General features: G+C 40.3%; 1 protein-coding gene across 1 annotated transcript; it reads left to right on the top strand.

Moving 5' to 3' along the window:
• The first annotated feature begins 3,257 nt into the window (after positions 1–3,257).
• On the top strand, positions 3,258–13,927 carry LOC124152271 (visual pigment-like receptor peropsin). The gene is made up of 4 exons (XM_046525147.2): positions 3,258–3,958; positions 6,039–6,144; positions 11,018–11,310; positions 13,290–13,927. The coding sequence occupies exons 1-4, from the start codon at positions 3,287–3,289 to the stop codon at positions 13,446–13,448; spliced, it is 1,230 nt and encodes a 409-aa protein (XP_046381103.2). The 5' UTR covers positions 3,258–3,286; the 3' UTR covers positions 13,449–13,927.
• Positions 13,928–16,116: the final 2,189 nt, after the last annotated feature.

Here is a 16,116-nt window from a genome sequence, read left to right on the forward strand (position 1 = left end):
TAATCGTGTCGAACGTTCTTTGTTTCACATGTATGGGTAGTACCTTTGTAACTGAAACCTCCACGCCCTGGAACCCGTTCTACAAACGATCGCAGCTTCCACAATTTAACATAGACTTATGCCAGTCGTAACATTACGATCGCTTTGTGGAACTTGGTCCTGTTCTTAAGAATATCATCATAACATCACAGCCTGACCACAACCCATTACCCATCAAGACGTTGCGTCCTTGCGAAAGACTTTTTACGTGGTATTATTGAAGTTGCGACCATTCTTTAAGGGGGATTCTAGAATTACCAATAATCAACGAAGAACAAAAGCGACAAAATCCTATCCATCGTCACAATAAATCTCTGCTGAAAGCAGAGTCGATTGTACGATACCGACTATTTTATGAGCATGTGTTTATGAATCACCATCAAATAGTGATGATACAAGATTTTCCCGAACATGAGAGCGTTTCCTGCCCCACCGGTGGCGCCCGCCACAAAGACAAGTCATTTGTTTACCTGACAAAAACAAGAGGACATATTGTCCAAGTGTAAAAGGTAATTACATCGGACATCATTTTTGTCACTAGTACGTCAAATTTGGAACGCGTCAAATTACCAAGAACTTGATTGGCATTTAGAAGTTGATTGACTATAAATACATGAAACCTTTTAAGGATAACAACTTGGCAGAAGATGTATTTTTTGTCACAACGTTGCAATGCTATTTGCATGCCTTTTGTCTGATGTAGGGACACGATGCAGTCCCGAAATGTCCTCACAAACATTAAAAAAATTGGTATTCACAAATAGCTTCATGTAGTCTTTGAATACTTTGTTGGTATATGATTGCTGAGTGTTCATAGATTCATAGTTCTCTGGTTCGTAGCTAGGCAATATGTTTGAGGAAAGTCTTAGAAAGCCACGTCTGGTAAGATGTGGACCACCTCGTACATTTGTAATAATATAACTGTGACATGAAAATGCAAATTACAGCTGAATTCTTTCAAATTGCCTTATTTTAAACACATACACTCTCAAATGTTTGTTTGTTTGTTATTTAAAGCCGCACTCAGCAAAATGTCAGGTATTGACGGAGGTCTGTAAATTGTCGAGTCTGGGCCAGACAACCCAGTGATTGACTCATGAACCTACGGTATTGGGATACGATGACATGCATCAATCAAGTCAGCCAGCCTGTCCACCCGATCCGGTTAGTCGCCACCTACGACAAGCATGGGTTGCCGAAGATCAATTCTTACCAGGATCTTCACGGGTGTATTTACACTCACGAATCGTTATGACAGTAATATACGTTTCACATTAACATTTACATATCTATTGCAGGTATTAAAAATAATGGAACAGCATATACGACCGTATAATGTTAATGAATGAAATAAATATTTCAGTAAAACAATGAGTGAGTGAGAATGGTTTTACGCCGCTTTTAGCAATATCCCTGCAAGATCACGGTATAGGACACCAGAAATGGGCTTCATACATTGTACCCGTGCGGGAAATTGAACCCGGGTCTTCGGCGTGACGAGCGAACACTTTAACCACAAGGGTACCCAACCGCCCCTTCATTGACTTGCTTGATCATTCAATTCGTCATTGAGATTGGCCATGTACCTTTGTCCATCACAGTACTAATCGATATGAAATTACATAAGGTCATTGAATATATTTATTGCTTTAGGTTTGCTTCATGTGTAATTATGAATAAATATTATTGGTACTGCTGTCATACATGCAGATCCCAAAATGAACAAAAGGTCAGTGATAACTTTGCGGTTGAATGTATTTTCCACAGATGATTGATAACAATTCCTGAGTAGTGAACGTGATGAATTACTATATGCTTCATTTTGTCATGCCTTTAAATCAGATGGCATGTTAATGAACACGCGCGTTGTAAATGTCCACTCAGCCAGAAATTGTATCGTCACATCCTTGAAAAAGCTTTAATTTAATCAGTTTGGAGTTACCACGAGAGATATGCGTGTCAATATCAAAACCAGAAAAACGTCACTAAGTATTACTGGGTACCTCTGTCATTTAAGACTGTTACTAAAGCCAAATTGTATTTTTATGGCATAGATCAATCAACATTTGAGTCACTGAGGAGCAAAACCGAATTAACACCAACGTGTAACTGTCACAGTTTGTTTGTTGTTTAACGCTGCACTCAGCAATATTCCAGCTATATGACGGTCTGTAAATAATCGAGTATGGATTTGACAATCCAGTGATTGACATCATGTGCATCGATCTACGCAATTGGGATACGATGACATGCATCAACCAAGTCAGCAAACCTGACCACCCGATCCCGTTAGTCACGTCTTACGACAAGCATAGTCACATTTTATGGCACGTTTGGGTTGCTGAAGACCTATTCTACCCCGGATCTTCACGTGTCGGTAACTATCACAGTACACAACGACTACGATTACCAATATATGTGTTGAGAATAGATTCATCAAGAGACATACAAGCTTCATTCAAGTGAATACAGATAACCTAATTTCCCTTCCCGGAGAATATTTTTATATAACTTCTGTGACTAAAATAAAGCTTGTCGATATAAAATATCTGTGTAATGCTCATGATGTCAATCAATGGATTGGCTGGTCCAGACACGATTATTTACAGACCTCCGTCATATAGCAGGAATATTTCTGATTGTATCATTAAACAATAAACTAATAATTAAAATTACCTTATTTGAAGGCGTAGCTAACATGTCAGCAGTAGTAAGGCAAATGTAACTAATAGGGTTTCAAGATAATGTCACATGAAACCATTGGAGTCAGGTGTTAAGCATGTCTGTGGAGTTTTAAATCAAATCAAGTCAAATCATTTAAGTCTTACACATCTTTAGAATACACAATACTCCATGATGATCACAGCAGGACGCTTCGACACAGAGCAGGGCCGCTATATGATCTACGCAAGCCCTGCTGAACCCATGGTGTGTTGATGGTCCGTTTCAGTTGTGGTGTTGCATTGAAGTCAATGTCAGACCACTCAAATCAACAGACAAGGACAAGAAGCAATCATCATAAAACATGGACTGGCTGTCCCATGCCCAAAGATTACCCACACTTCATCAAGGACAAATTAAGCCTAAATTGAGATTATATTATTGAGTATACAATGTAAGGGCATGCAGACAGTTTCAAGTCATGAACAGACATGTCTTTAATACTCTATATAAAGCATATGATGGCATAGTTGTGTTTCAGTCACCATACCCTTGAGTTTTGATCTGAACAGAGCTTTTTCCTACCATGAATTCCACTATTATAAACGGTACAGTTAATTCGACGAGTGTTCCACCAGAAGCATCAACATCTGAACCAAAACCTGGTGTTTCTTTTTCAGGATTTGGTTATGACATTATTGCCTTGGTCCAGTTTTCACTTGCCTTCTGTAGTTTCTTTGGAAATGGTATGGCCGTCCTGATATTCTTAAAGCATAAACAGCTGCGGTCACCGACCAACACGTTCATCATGAACTTAATCTTCTGTGACATGTTGATGGGGATGGTGGCCTTTATATCAGCATCTGCTGCGTTCAACCATGGATGGGTATTCGGACGAAATATGTGTGTTTTTGAAGGATTTATGGTGTATTTCCTGGGCCTCGCTTCAATGTACCTCTTGGCGGCAATAGCACTTGACAGATATGTTGTCATATCCAAACCACTGTCAGCCTCAAAGATAACCCAAAACGTTGCCCTACTATGTACCGGTGTCTGCTGGATCCTTGGATTCCTGTGGGCAATATTTCCCATGTTTGGATGGAATGAATATACTGTGGAAGGTCTCGGGATCTCATGCAGTGTCATCTGGCAGAGTGACGATCCATCCTACTCCAGCTATATCCTCGCCATCTTTTTTGCGTGTCTTGTAATTCCTGTAGGTCTGATGTCCTTCTCCTACTACCACGTATACATGGCTGTAAGTATTAAAGTCGATGGAAAGAAACTGAAGGTAGATTTGATCTTAAGTTTGAAGGTTGTAAAGTCTCTCTTAGGTTCTTTGGATGCACATTTTCTCGTAGCCATGGTTTGGGTGTTTGAACATTGATGCGACCAAGCTTTATTCTTTTGAACCATTCAAAACTATTCATCTTATACAGTCGCAGGTATACTATTAAAGCAAGTGAAGATGATAGGATTAGTCTGATACATACTGCTATAATTAAAACCTAATATTGCTCTGGCAGATCAGCATGAGCGGGGATGGACAGTCAAAGTAGACGACACACAACACAATTGCAATTGCAACCTGGGCCCCGTTCCACAAAGCGATCTTAGCGCTACGACTATCATAAGCCTATGTTAAAGTATGGGAGTTACGATCACCTTAGCGCTAAGATCGCTTTGTAGAACGGGGCCCAGGTCACAAAATTGCAATTACCCGATCCTCATCAATCGTCTCTCTTTTGATATTAGTATTTGGGTATTCGGGATTTACTCTTTCCATGAATCCCCACTGGGTTAATTTTTAAAAGTGATAATGTTATACAGACGAATGACACATTACATAAAATGAATAATGCTGGAAGCGGCGTATTCTTCAACCCAGTAACCACAACAACTATTCAACTGAGCCTGAGCTGGTGCTGGGCTAAGATATGTTGCCTCTCCTTTGTAGTTTTGTGTCAAACTGGGAAATATTTGGTGAATACTAATGTATAGCACCAGGGTTGATTTAATTAGAAATTTAATTCACACTGAAAACGTATGGGGACATGAGTGATCGCATGCTGAAATTCGACCCAGGGTTCGAATGATCGGGAGTTCAAATCCCAGTTTCGCTATGATTAAGTTCCTTGATTTGTTAACATTGTAACACCATGTACTTTGATGTACCGGTTGTTAACACACCAGATAGACCTGCATCATTTAGGGAATTCAGCGGACATTAGTGAGTTAGTGTTATGGTTTTACGCCGCTTTTAGCAATATTCCAGCAATATCACGGCGGGGGACACCAAAAATGGGCTTCACACATTGTACCCATGTCGGGAATCGAACCCGGGTCTTCAGCGTGACGAGCGAACGCTTTAACCACTAGGCTACCCGACCGCCCCTCAGCGGTCATTAAGCTGAAATCCGGTGAATAAACTGAACTATTTATCAAGGCGGCGTTGAAGCCAACTTACTGCCTCATTCACTCTGTTTTGAAAAGCCACATGCTTCTGTAACTGGACATTTGTGTTAGCCATGTGATCGAGTGCGTGAGTATGGTTTTACGCCGCCTTTAACAATATTCCAGCAATATCACGGCGGGGGACACCCTAAATGGGCTTCACACATTGTGCACATCTGGGGAATCGAACCCGGGTCTTCGGCGTGACGAGCTAGGCTAACCACTATGTTATGATTAATAACCGTTTATGTAAATTACATATTAAGGTTTTGTTTCTATCTCTGTATTATCATTGAACCAAGTGTGCATAAAGTGAGCAAATATTGCGTAAATATTTGTCAATAACATGCATGTACATCACTAAACTCTCAAAGACGACTATGCTTGTCGTAAGTAGCGACTAACGGGATCGGGTGGTCAGAATCGCTGACTTGCTGGATGCATGTCATATTTTCCTAATATGCCGGATCGATGCTCATTATGTCAATCACTGGATTGTCTGGTCCAGACTCGATTCTTAATGACTGCCGTCGTATGGCTGGAATATTGCTGAGTGCGGCGTCAAACAACAAACAATCAAACATACACTAAAGTCTTGAAGTCAGACACTGAAATATACAATAATACTGTTAATGCTTTGTAAGTAGAGTAACATTTAAAAACATGCGGTCGGGTAGCCTGGTGGTTAAAGCCTTCGCTCGTCACGCTGAAAACCCGGGTTCGATTCCAGACAGGGGTACACTGTGTGAAGCCCATTCCTGGTGTCCCCCGCCGTGATATTGCTGGAATATTGCTTAAAGCGGCGTAAAATCAAACTCACTCAATTAAAAACACTATTGATAGATAAAACAATATTAACACAACGCACTCTTCAAATTTGCCAGGTGCGGAACGTGACGAGGAACAGCGTGTGGGACACTAAAAGTCGAGTGGCTAGGAAGAAACTGAGGGTGGAGAAGAAAATGTTGAAGACGTGTATTGCGATGGTTTGTAAGTAATCCCTGGTATACAACAACGGCATGATTTTATGATGGCTTTTTCTGAAGCGAATAGTATTTTAAATATGCTACCTTTCAGCAATATTCCCCCAATACCACCACACTCTGCCTTACAAGATGCACAAATATGTAACATGAGCCAATGCCTGAGTTACAGTATCTCTTAATGACATTATATATGCTCCAGTATCAAAGAAGAGAAGACAGAGTTGTGTGGATTTCAATTTCTTCGCCAGAAGTTTTGGCTTTCCGAGTTTGCCCAGTGCATGGCTTTGTTATCATATCTGGTAATGATTTTTTATACATAATGGTTTAATACTTTCTGTCACATTCGTTTCTTAATACACGTCAAATTCGTTTCTTGAAATACGTATGTTAGTAAGTAAGTACGTAAGTAAGAGAAATAGACAAAAAATATATTCTTTTTCATTAAACGGGCGTCAATTTGGACGATAGATTCTCTTCATGTTTTTCCTGAGATAACATTTTAATGATTCTACGAGCGTACCTCATGCTTTTCCAATTGGTGTCGGCTACTCGTTGCGTCTCTTTCATCCCATTGGGTTTCCCTTCCGAATTATAATGAGATTAAGAAAAATCGTTAAACCCAACTCGCTCTCTCATGATGTTTTTTTATCACCCACTGGAATGTTTTATTCCAAGTCTATAAAACATATTCTACTAGAACTCGATTGTTTTTCAAATTGAAGACTCGATAATCAATTTCAATTATCATGTTAAGTAGAGCGGATTTTGTATCGTGTTAAGCTTTCTGGTATTTTTGTCATTAGCAAAGTGTGTCTTCTTTTTGGCCCAGGCATATATGTTTTTGTGAGAAATAGCTATGATACGATATTATCAAAATAATATTATCAATATTAATTCAAATTGAAGACTCGATAATCAATTTCAATTATCATGTTAAATAAAGCGGTTTTTGTGTCGTAATAAGCTTTCTGATATTTATGTCATTAGCAAAGTGTGTCTTCTGTTTGGCCCAGGCATATATGTTTTTTTGTGAGAACAACCTATGATACGATATTATCAAAATAATAATATTAATAATAATAATAAATTCAAAACTTTTTCCATATCCAATAGAAATCTCTGCATAAAGCAGAGTCGATAGTGCAATTACGATTATAGCATAAACTTGTGTTTATGAATCACTATCAAATAGTAATGATACCAGGTGTTCGTGAAGGAAAACAATCCTTGAACGATTGAGACATGGATTGTTCACAAAATGATATTGCCCGTCCGCTTCACACACCTCTTCGTTTGATTTGTTGTGTTCAGAGATTTGTCGCATAACGCTGACCTCAGGAATATTCCAGCTGACCCTATTAGTTACATTTGTCTTACTACTGACATGTTAGCCATGTGTTACACGCATTCTCAACGCGTGTAAGGGAATGAACTTCAAGGCAGTTGTGTTTTGTTCGTTTGTTGTTTAACGCCACACTCAGCAATATTCTAGCTGTATGACGGCGGTCTATAAATTATCGGGTCTTGACCAGACAATCCAGAGATGTACATCATGAGCATCGATCTACGCCATTGGGATACGATGACATGCATCGACCAGCTCAGCGAGCCTGACCACGCGATACCGTCAGTCGCCTCTTACTACAAGCATAGGTTCCAGAATACCATTACTTTTATAACCTGGATCTTCACGTAGAACATCCACATGAGCACACTGAGAGATGTTGAGGAGGAGGATCAAATAGTATTATTATAATCTCTGAAACGTACAATCCGAAACATCTGACTAAACTTGCTTTGCGACAAGAATGGGAACAATATTTCTTCCTGAAGACGAATTCTTACCTGTATCTTCACGGGGGTTCTATTTAGAGACTTAACGTACCGTGTATCGTGTAACTTAATGATTGGTGTTTTAGTCACGCTGCAATTGTGACGCTGATTGTGTAGCTCGATAGATTTGTTAAAAAGGGAAAAAGGCACTTCTGCATTGGTAACCGTTAAAAACATATTTAAGACAACTGTGTATGAATGACGTGTCATTTGTTTTTTGCATGATAATTATATTGGTACATGTACGAGATGCGTCATGTGAAGAACCCGGTAACCGTTCAGTCAACGTGGCCCCTACCTTAAAACACGCTTTACCCGTAGGGGAAGACATGCTCATTCGATTCGCGTGCACCTGGTGCCATCACTCTATCTGTATAAGGATGAATCTGTGTAGGCTCTTGCTCTTTCTTTGGATGCACAAACAGTTACATATTTATGTACAGATGTATTACATAAAGATAATGGGGGCACGGTTGGCCCAGTCGTCTAAGGGGCCGCGATCCGCTGTGCAGAGTTGCGTCCCTTGGATACGCCAGCAATCTATTTTTGTGGGTTCGAATCCCGGTTCGCCCCAGTTACGTTTCTAGGTTTGTCAGCACCATACCCGTGCTCGTTTGTTTCACCGAAGTGGTAAACATCTGAAGTGACATCTCTTCGGGCTTTCCTCCCATATTAAACTGACAAGCCGTGATATGACTGGAATATTTTTTTAAAGCGGCGTTAAACCCAACCCACTCACTTACTCACTCATAATGATAACTCCTGTCATAAATTGGTTTGTTTCTTATTTAACGCCGCAATCAAAGTATCCTTGCTGTATGGCAGCGACCTGTAGATAATCGAGTCAGGACCAGACAAACAAGGTGTTAGTATCATGACCAACGCCCCACACTGTCAGGACACGTTGATATTCTATCCACCGGGTCGCCGCGCCTGACCACTTGTCCATTAAGTAGCCTCCCATGACCAGCATGTGTTGCTGGGGACTTTTTCTAACCCCGAATCCCAACGGGGGCACATTCTTCACGCTACATTATCAGTATCCAACAGGGGTTATAAGGTCATCTACTTCATTATTGTAATTAAATACCTCACGTGGGAAGTTCTCCTATGAGCATTCAACCATCCTTTGTCTGTAGATTCTCTAATGGAGGGAACCTGTGTCTAATTGTTCCTTCTACGACTACATGTACATATAGTAGAGAATAGTAAAATTACGTATTTGGGGAGAGTATCTAAACTTACATTATTCATCGATACGCCATCCTTTTCAGGATCTGTTGCAAGATGCATTAGATTCCATTGGTCATCATTGTGTATCTGGTATAGTCGATTAACTGTTACGTGAGCACAAAAGACCCGTTATTATAGATTGTAATGTAGACCCTTGCTCGACAACATGTAATATTGCTGTCGTCGCGCAATCTGTTGTGAATGCTGCTTATATAATACTATGAACTGATTGATTATCTCAGAGGCGGAGAGTGATAATGCCCATATAGAGTGTGAGGACTGAGACAGTGAATTCTTGGCTCTATATTTTCCTATTCTGAAATTTTATTCCTGTTCTGAAACATATTAAAAATTAAATATAGTGTGCGAGCAATGTTGTTTTCGACTGCTAAATAACATTTTTGATTTGACTCATCAATAACGTCAGCATTTCACTGAGACAATAACATAGCGCCAGTGAGCACACGGGAGGGATGGCTGTCCGATATGGGAAAAAGTATAATTATGCATATTTTTCTGGTGGTTTATTCAAGAATTGTAAAATAATGCCAGTAGAATATTCATACAATTGTTTTCATTCGCCCTGATGATGGATATCTCTAATGTCACAATACATGTCATAAAACTGAACAAAAACAGCTTAGGGCATTCATAACCCACCAACTTCGACCATTGAGTAAACGTTAGCACTCTCTTTGGCATTTATTTTGTCACTGACTTTTGTTGTGGAGCAATAACACAGGTAACAGTCTGTGCATATTCACCTCGTGTGAAAAAAGGAAAATGTCTTGTTGAATCGCAAATTGTATCTTATCTTTGTTTACGCTGTGAAAACACAGAGCGTCGTACCAAACACATGCTTCCTTGTTTCCTTATAAAGGAATTCATGTCAATATTGTCAATGAAGAGCAATTATTTTCTATTTTAAAATATTCCGCAGTGATGTGGTGACAATACAGTTGTGCAACTGTAACCTTAGTTTTTTGCGAATACCCGTATCATCCCAATTTGAAAGCGATTCATAGACACATGTTCATGATATTGTCGGAATGGGACAATAGACGGCTTTTGGCAGAGATTACTTGTGGATATTTAAAGGATTTTTAGGCTTTTATTTTCATGTCCTAAGACACATGTTCATGATATTGTCGGAATGGGACAATAGACGGCTTTTGACGGAGATTACTTGTGGCTATTTAAAGGGATTTGTGGCTTTTATTTTCATATCCTAAGACAACGTGAGTTAGTGCGTGTTTTATGCCACTTTTAGCATCACTTCAGCAATAGCACGACGGGATTACACAATATTGACAATACATATTGTACCCATATAGGGAATCGGACCAAGAGGTTTGGCTTATTACTAGGCTACCCCACCATGCTGATATTATATAGAACAAAATTATAATGTGAGTGAGTGAGTTGGGTTTAACGCCTTTTTTAACAGTATTCCAGTTATATCGCGGCGTGTCAGCTTAATGTGGGAGAAAAGCCCGAAGTGATGCAGGTCTCAGACGTTTACCACTTCGGTGAAACCTACGAGCACGGGTATGGTGCTGACAAACCTAGAAACATAATCGGGGCGAACAGGGATTCGAACCCACAATCATAGGTTTCTGGCGTGCTCAAGGGACGCAACTCTGCACAGCGAATCGCAGCGCCTTAGACGACTGGGACACCCGTGCCCCCTAAATTATAATGAGCATGTTAAAGTGTTTATGATTGTCAATTATGTCCAATGATGACTCTTGCATGTTTGTCATGTGAAACAGTTACACAGACATGTATTAAAGATTTATTTCAACTTGCAGCCATATTTCTCTTGTCCTGGACGCCCTACACCGTTGTGTCCTTCGTCTCAGCCTTCGGTGACCCAACCTTGATTTCCCCGCTGATGGCGACAATACCCGCCCTGGTAGCTAAGTCGGCCGGCCTGTGGAACCCTCTCATCTATGTGGCAACCAACAAGCAATTCCGATATGGCTTCTACGCAATCATTCCTTGCAAAGGGATCAAAGATTCATTGGTGAAGAAGGAAGAGAAACAACCAGAGTCCTCAGAATCGGATTTGGATGAAGAAGACGGCAAGAAGAATACTAAAAAGGTAACACAAGTGTTTGCTCATCCATCAATTATTGCCATGCTTACTGCGATAATGATTACCACATTTCTCTTATCTTTGAATCTCATAATGTCAGAGATAATAAAACATTTGTATGAGTAGTTAGACAAACAATTATATTTATGCTCAATTCTGGCATAATTTAATAACTAACCAGCTGTTAGCTCTTTATAGCAATGTTAAAGTACCTAGAATGATGAAGCGTAAATAAGGGTCTTTCGTTCATTTAGAATTTCTTTACATAATTTTCATGTAAATGATGCTAGAAAACGTAGGACAGAATATTATTCAAATTCTTTTAAATTATTTACCTCTGCGTTGTAGAAGATTAATTCATTGTTGTGTTCGCTTGCAAAAAGGGTTCAAAGTTAAAATCTCAATACTTAACTTTTGTTATTACTCTTCATAACCCACTCGCATCAGTTAGTCTGTAACATTCCAAAGATATTACTACCATAAATTCGGTTGCTTGTGCAATGACGGCCATCATAAGTAGTATTTCTTAGCAAGTCATATTTTCATAAGCTCGATTGTGTAGGCAAATTAGACCTATCATATCTTACACATGTTTGGGATAACTGGTGTCAATCATATGTGTGAGCTCGAATTCCAGGTCCGGTGATAGGCTACTCCATGGTGATGACCAAGGGTCTGATTATGACGGACTACTTTCCTTTCCGAATTGTAATTAATTGATAAGTACTGCCACTCGTGTTTCAGTCTAATTCACTTCCGTCTGTGTTGAAACATTTTGGTTTCAGAGTGTAAATAAATGTTCTTTTATCTTAGCTCGCTTGCATTATCATCATCGCCTTGATAACCCACGGGAACGTGTTTATGGAGGGTGACACAAAGTCTGAGTAGTAAGCCGGATTACGTCAGACATGACCGCTGTGCTATGTATTAATGCGCCAATTACGCATCGATTTAATGTTTAAATGGTGTGATTTTAGGATGGTTAAGAAACAGCTAACTGCACTCGTGACTGTCATATCGCCTAGACCCTCGCATAGTAATCTCTATACACGTGCCTGTACGTAATTTCGACCTGTGTGGGCACTGAAGATGGGTATAACGTGAATGGATTATTCAAATCAAGCCTTCCTCGTTATCCGACAATAGTCTGCTTTTGAGTCTGGGGTTAAACTTTATTTGAACTCGCAATGAGGGACCAGCAATCTAATGCTCATGTACATGGTATGAAATGCGTGGTATTCCACTTTAATTTAACTGTCAAGCTCACTTAGCTTCAAATAAACATCTGAGCATCGAGATTTACGAAATGCATTTAATCTTGAGTGCCATTCTGGGCATAACTTTAACGATTAAAAGTACAAATTATGCACCTGCAGTTTTGATCAGCATACGCACTTGTTGTCACCTTTGTCGATACGTCCATGTAGAACATCAGATTTAGGGAAATTATTTGTACTTAGCCTGGTCATTGTTGTTGTGGTGTATTCAAACCTAAAAATAATTATTCAAATAATATATACAAACCATTGTTCATTAATTCCCTCCAAAGGTATATACTACAGTTTGATCATATCATATCACTATTTGACTTTTGAAAGTGAGACTAGGACTGGGATATCTACCTGATCTTAAATTTTAAAGCCCACCAACAAAGTCATAAAGTGAAATTACACCCGAGTTAAAAATAAAGTCAGAGATCTGACTTATTGCCTAGCCAAAGATCAATGTTCAATTACCAGTAATACCACTGTAAATGCAGACAGCTCTCACCTGTAACTACCGTTAGGGCATTCATGTTGTAAAATGAACGACAGCCAAACAGTGGAGTTAAAACATGTCTAGGCTAACTGAGGCATATTTGAAAAAGAGACTATGTTCAACAGTGCACATTTCCTGTCTAGTGACGACATTTCTTTTGTAATATTTGTCCGCACATTTGCAGGAATTAACGCTTTTCTGTTATGTTTCCCGACTGTTTTTTGCAGGATAAGAAGGAAGAAAAAGCCGGAACATCTGGGCGACCTAAAGGCAACGCTGTGGCTCCAGCTCCTGAGGAGGAGTCTGGCAATGAGCCCACGGTAATAGAAGATGTTTCACAGATGGAGGAGGCGGACGTGGAACTCAAGGACATCAAGAAGAAATAGATGAACAACGGATATGTATTTACTCATTAGTGACCGAGTTCAAATTGTACGTCGGCTTCTATCAATTTAGCGCCATTTACTCGTTAAAGGAGACCAAGGCTCGGACAAATTGACCGATTAATTTTTCCCCTAATTACACAGAGACAATGTTTTAATATCTCACAATTTGCAACTTATTCTGGAAACGGGCATCGTGCTGCTTTATTGGACGACTTGATTCTGGCACATGTGCGAACCTAGTAAGTCTGATTCAAGTCGTTAACATCATGCCGTATTTCATTGCGTCTATAAAGACACAATTTATCCTGTATTATTAATCAAAACGTTACTGAATACCCGAGGTGCAGACACTGGCAGCGGAAATGTTATAGCCTACATTTACCAAATAAATGTCACAAAAGCCTTTCGATTCCAGTGAACGATGCCGACCATATCATGAGCATGTGTATATTAATTACTATCAAACACGGGATCGGGTGTTCAGGCTCGCTGACTTGGTTGGTGCATGTCATCGATCCCAATTGCGTGGATCGATGCTCATGATATTAATCACTGGATTGTCTGGTCAAGACTCGATTATTTACAGACCGCCGTCATATACAATGTAGCTGGAATATTGCTAAAATGCGGCGTTAAACAACAAACCAACCAACTATCAAACAGTGATGATACCGGGCGTGCGAATCCTGCCCCCCCCCCCCCCCCCCCCCCCTGTCACCCGTTACAAAAAACGAGCAAACGGAAGTCAGTTGTTCACCTGAAAAAACCACGGGAACAAACGGAAGTCAAAATAGGGAATTGCACCAGACGTCATAAGTGCACTGATAAACTGCAAACGTCCTCCACATGTCTACCATAAAACTTTTTGAAAGTTTTACTAAAGACATTTTGTCATATTGACAACTGGTAATAAGGAATACAATTGTTGCACTATATGCACTGTCAAACTATTGATGGAAGTAAATGTTGAAGCGAACTATTTTGAGGCCCCTTTCTTGTATCCCCGAATATAGCCTTTGCAATGTCGTGCATTGTATGAATGTCTTATATACCAGTAACACCAAAAGTCACAATTACCTGACAATTGTACTCGGTACAAGCAGAAACAATATCCCCATCAATAAACTATATTATTATCTATGGTACAAAAGAACGACTGTCTAAAAGACATGATAAGCACTCACATGTTTTAACTTGGGCGCTACACTGATTTATATATTCGACAGTTGTAGAGCTTTTGAATTCCTTCCTAAAATCCATATTTTTTTAAGTTCTTGAACCACCAAGAGACATGTAGATTACATATAAAACGACAGGATTCGGGAATAATGATTATACAACGGTTGACACGAACGGCTTCACTCCCATGGCTATTTTCAATATCGACTTTTTTCTTTAGTTACTGTGAATTTCCTACAACTGGGATATTTTGCATATACTGAACCGCAAAAGAAACGTCACCATGGATAGATATGTGAGAAACCTTATTTGTCCAAACACTGTAAACATACTTTGAGACATATTAAAAAGATGAAACTTGGCCAAACTGATCATAAAGGTGTTTCAAATGTTCTTAAAGTGAAACACAACACTTGTCTCTAAGAAAATGGTATCACAATCCACAAGTATCTCGTGTACACGTGTCCGCCATGTGCATTGATGACTGCCGTGTAATTTCGATACATGGAATGGATGAGGCGGTTGATGAAGTCCATGGGCACTTGAGCCCACACTCTGAGGAACGCCTGCCGCAGTTCAGCTGTTGCTGGTCGGACGTCATTCAGCCGTCTTTGAATCTCATCCCACAGGTGCTCAATGGGATTTAAATCGGCACTGAGGGCAGGCCGCTGCATGGTTCTGATGACACTCTGCTGGAGGAAGTCTCTTGTCGCTCTCGCAGTGTGGGCACGGACGTTATCAGGCTGAAACTCGTGGTTGCGGCGACGTGCCAAATGAGGTATAGCGTGTGGTCTCAAGACTTGATCAATGTACCGAGCTGCTGTGGCACCATTGCCTCTCCCTGGACCGATGTTCTGGAAGACCACAGGGCTGACCCTCTGTGCAAGACCAATTCCACCCCACACCATAATGCTTGGACCACTCCACGAGTCTCTCTCCACAACACAAGCATCCGAATAATGTTTCCCACGGCGTCGCCAGACTGCACGGTGTCCGCACTAATGTGGTCGCTGATGTGTCCCCATGGTCTGTCGAGCAGTTTCCGCAGCAGTAACAAAGCGATCTTGATGATGCTGATGCTGACGTCGGGTAGTGACCCTTGGTCTTCCGATACGTGGTCGGTCATCTGTAGTGTTGGTGGTCTGGTACAGTTGCTGGAGCCTGTATATGGTCCTTACGTGGACTTGAAATGCATTGCTACTTGCCGAGCGGTTTGTCCAGCTTGCAATCGTGGGCTTGGTGTCGCTGATTTCTTGTCAATCGTGGCATGTGGTAGCAATTCAATAACGAATGAATGTTATCGGCTCTGGGTTGATTTTGTATAGGGAAAGAAATTTGGGAACGCATGTGCATTTCAATTTGCACGGAACAAACGTGCATTGGGTTACCATGATCGTTGCCATGATGCGTTTGGGCGATCGGTTTTATTGTCATCTGCTTTGGGGGGTTTTCATTAAATTTCATTTTTCCGGACAAGGTAATGTTCATT

The sequence above is a fragment of the Haliotis rufescens genome, unplaced genomic scaffold (genome assembly GCF_023055435.1).
Source record: "Haliotis rufescens isolate VD_foot unplaced genomic scaffold, xgHalRufe1.0.p SCAF_11, whole genome shotgun sequence".
Taxonomy (NCBI): domain Eukaryota; kingdom Metazoa; phylum Mollusca; class Gastropoda; order Lepetellida; family Haliotidae; genus Haliotis; species Haliotis rufescens.

Bases quoted from the DNA above. Each gene is read 5' to 3' on its own strand.
- LOC124152271 (XM_046525147.2), top strand. From the start codon at position 3,287: ATGAATTCCACTATTATAAACGGTACAGTTAATTCGACGAGTGTTCCA. The intron at 6,145-11,017 runs GTAAGTAATCCC...TTCAACTTGCAG, and splicing joins GACGTGTATTGCGATGGTTT to CCATATTTCTCTTGTCCTGG. The intron at 11,311-13,289 runs GTAACACAAGTG...TGTTTTTTGCAG, and splicing joins GCAAGAAGAATACTAAAAAG to GATAAGAAGGAAGAAAAAGC.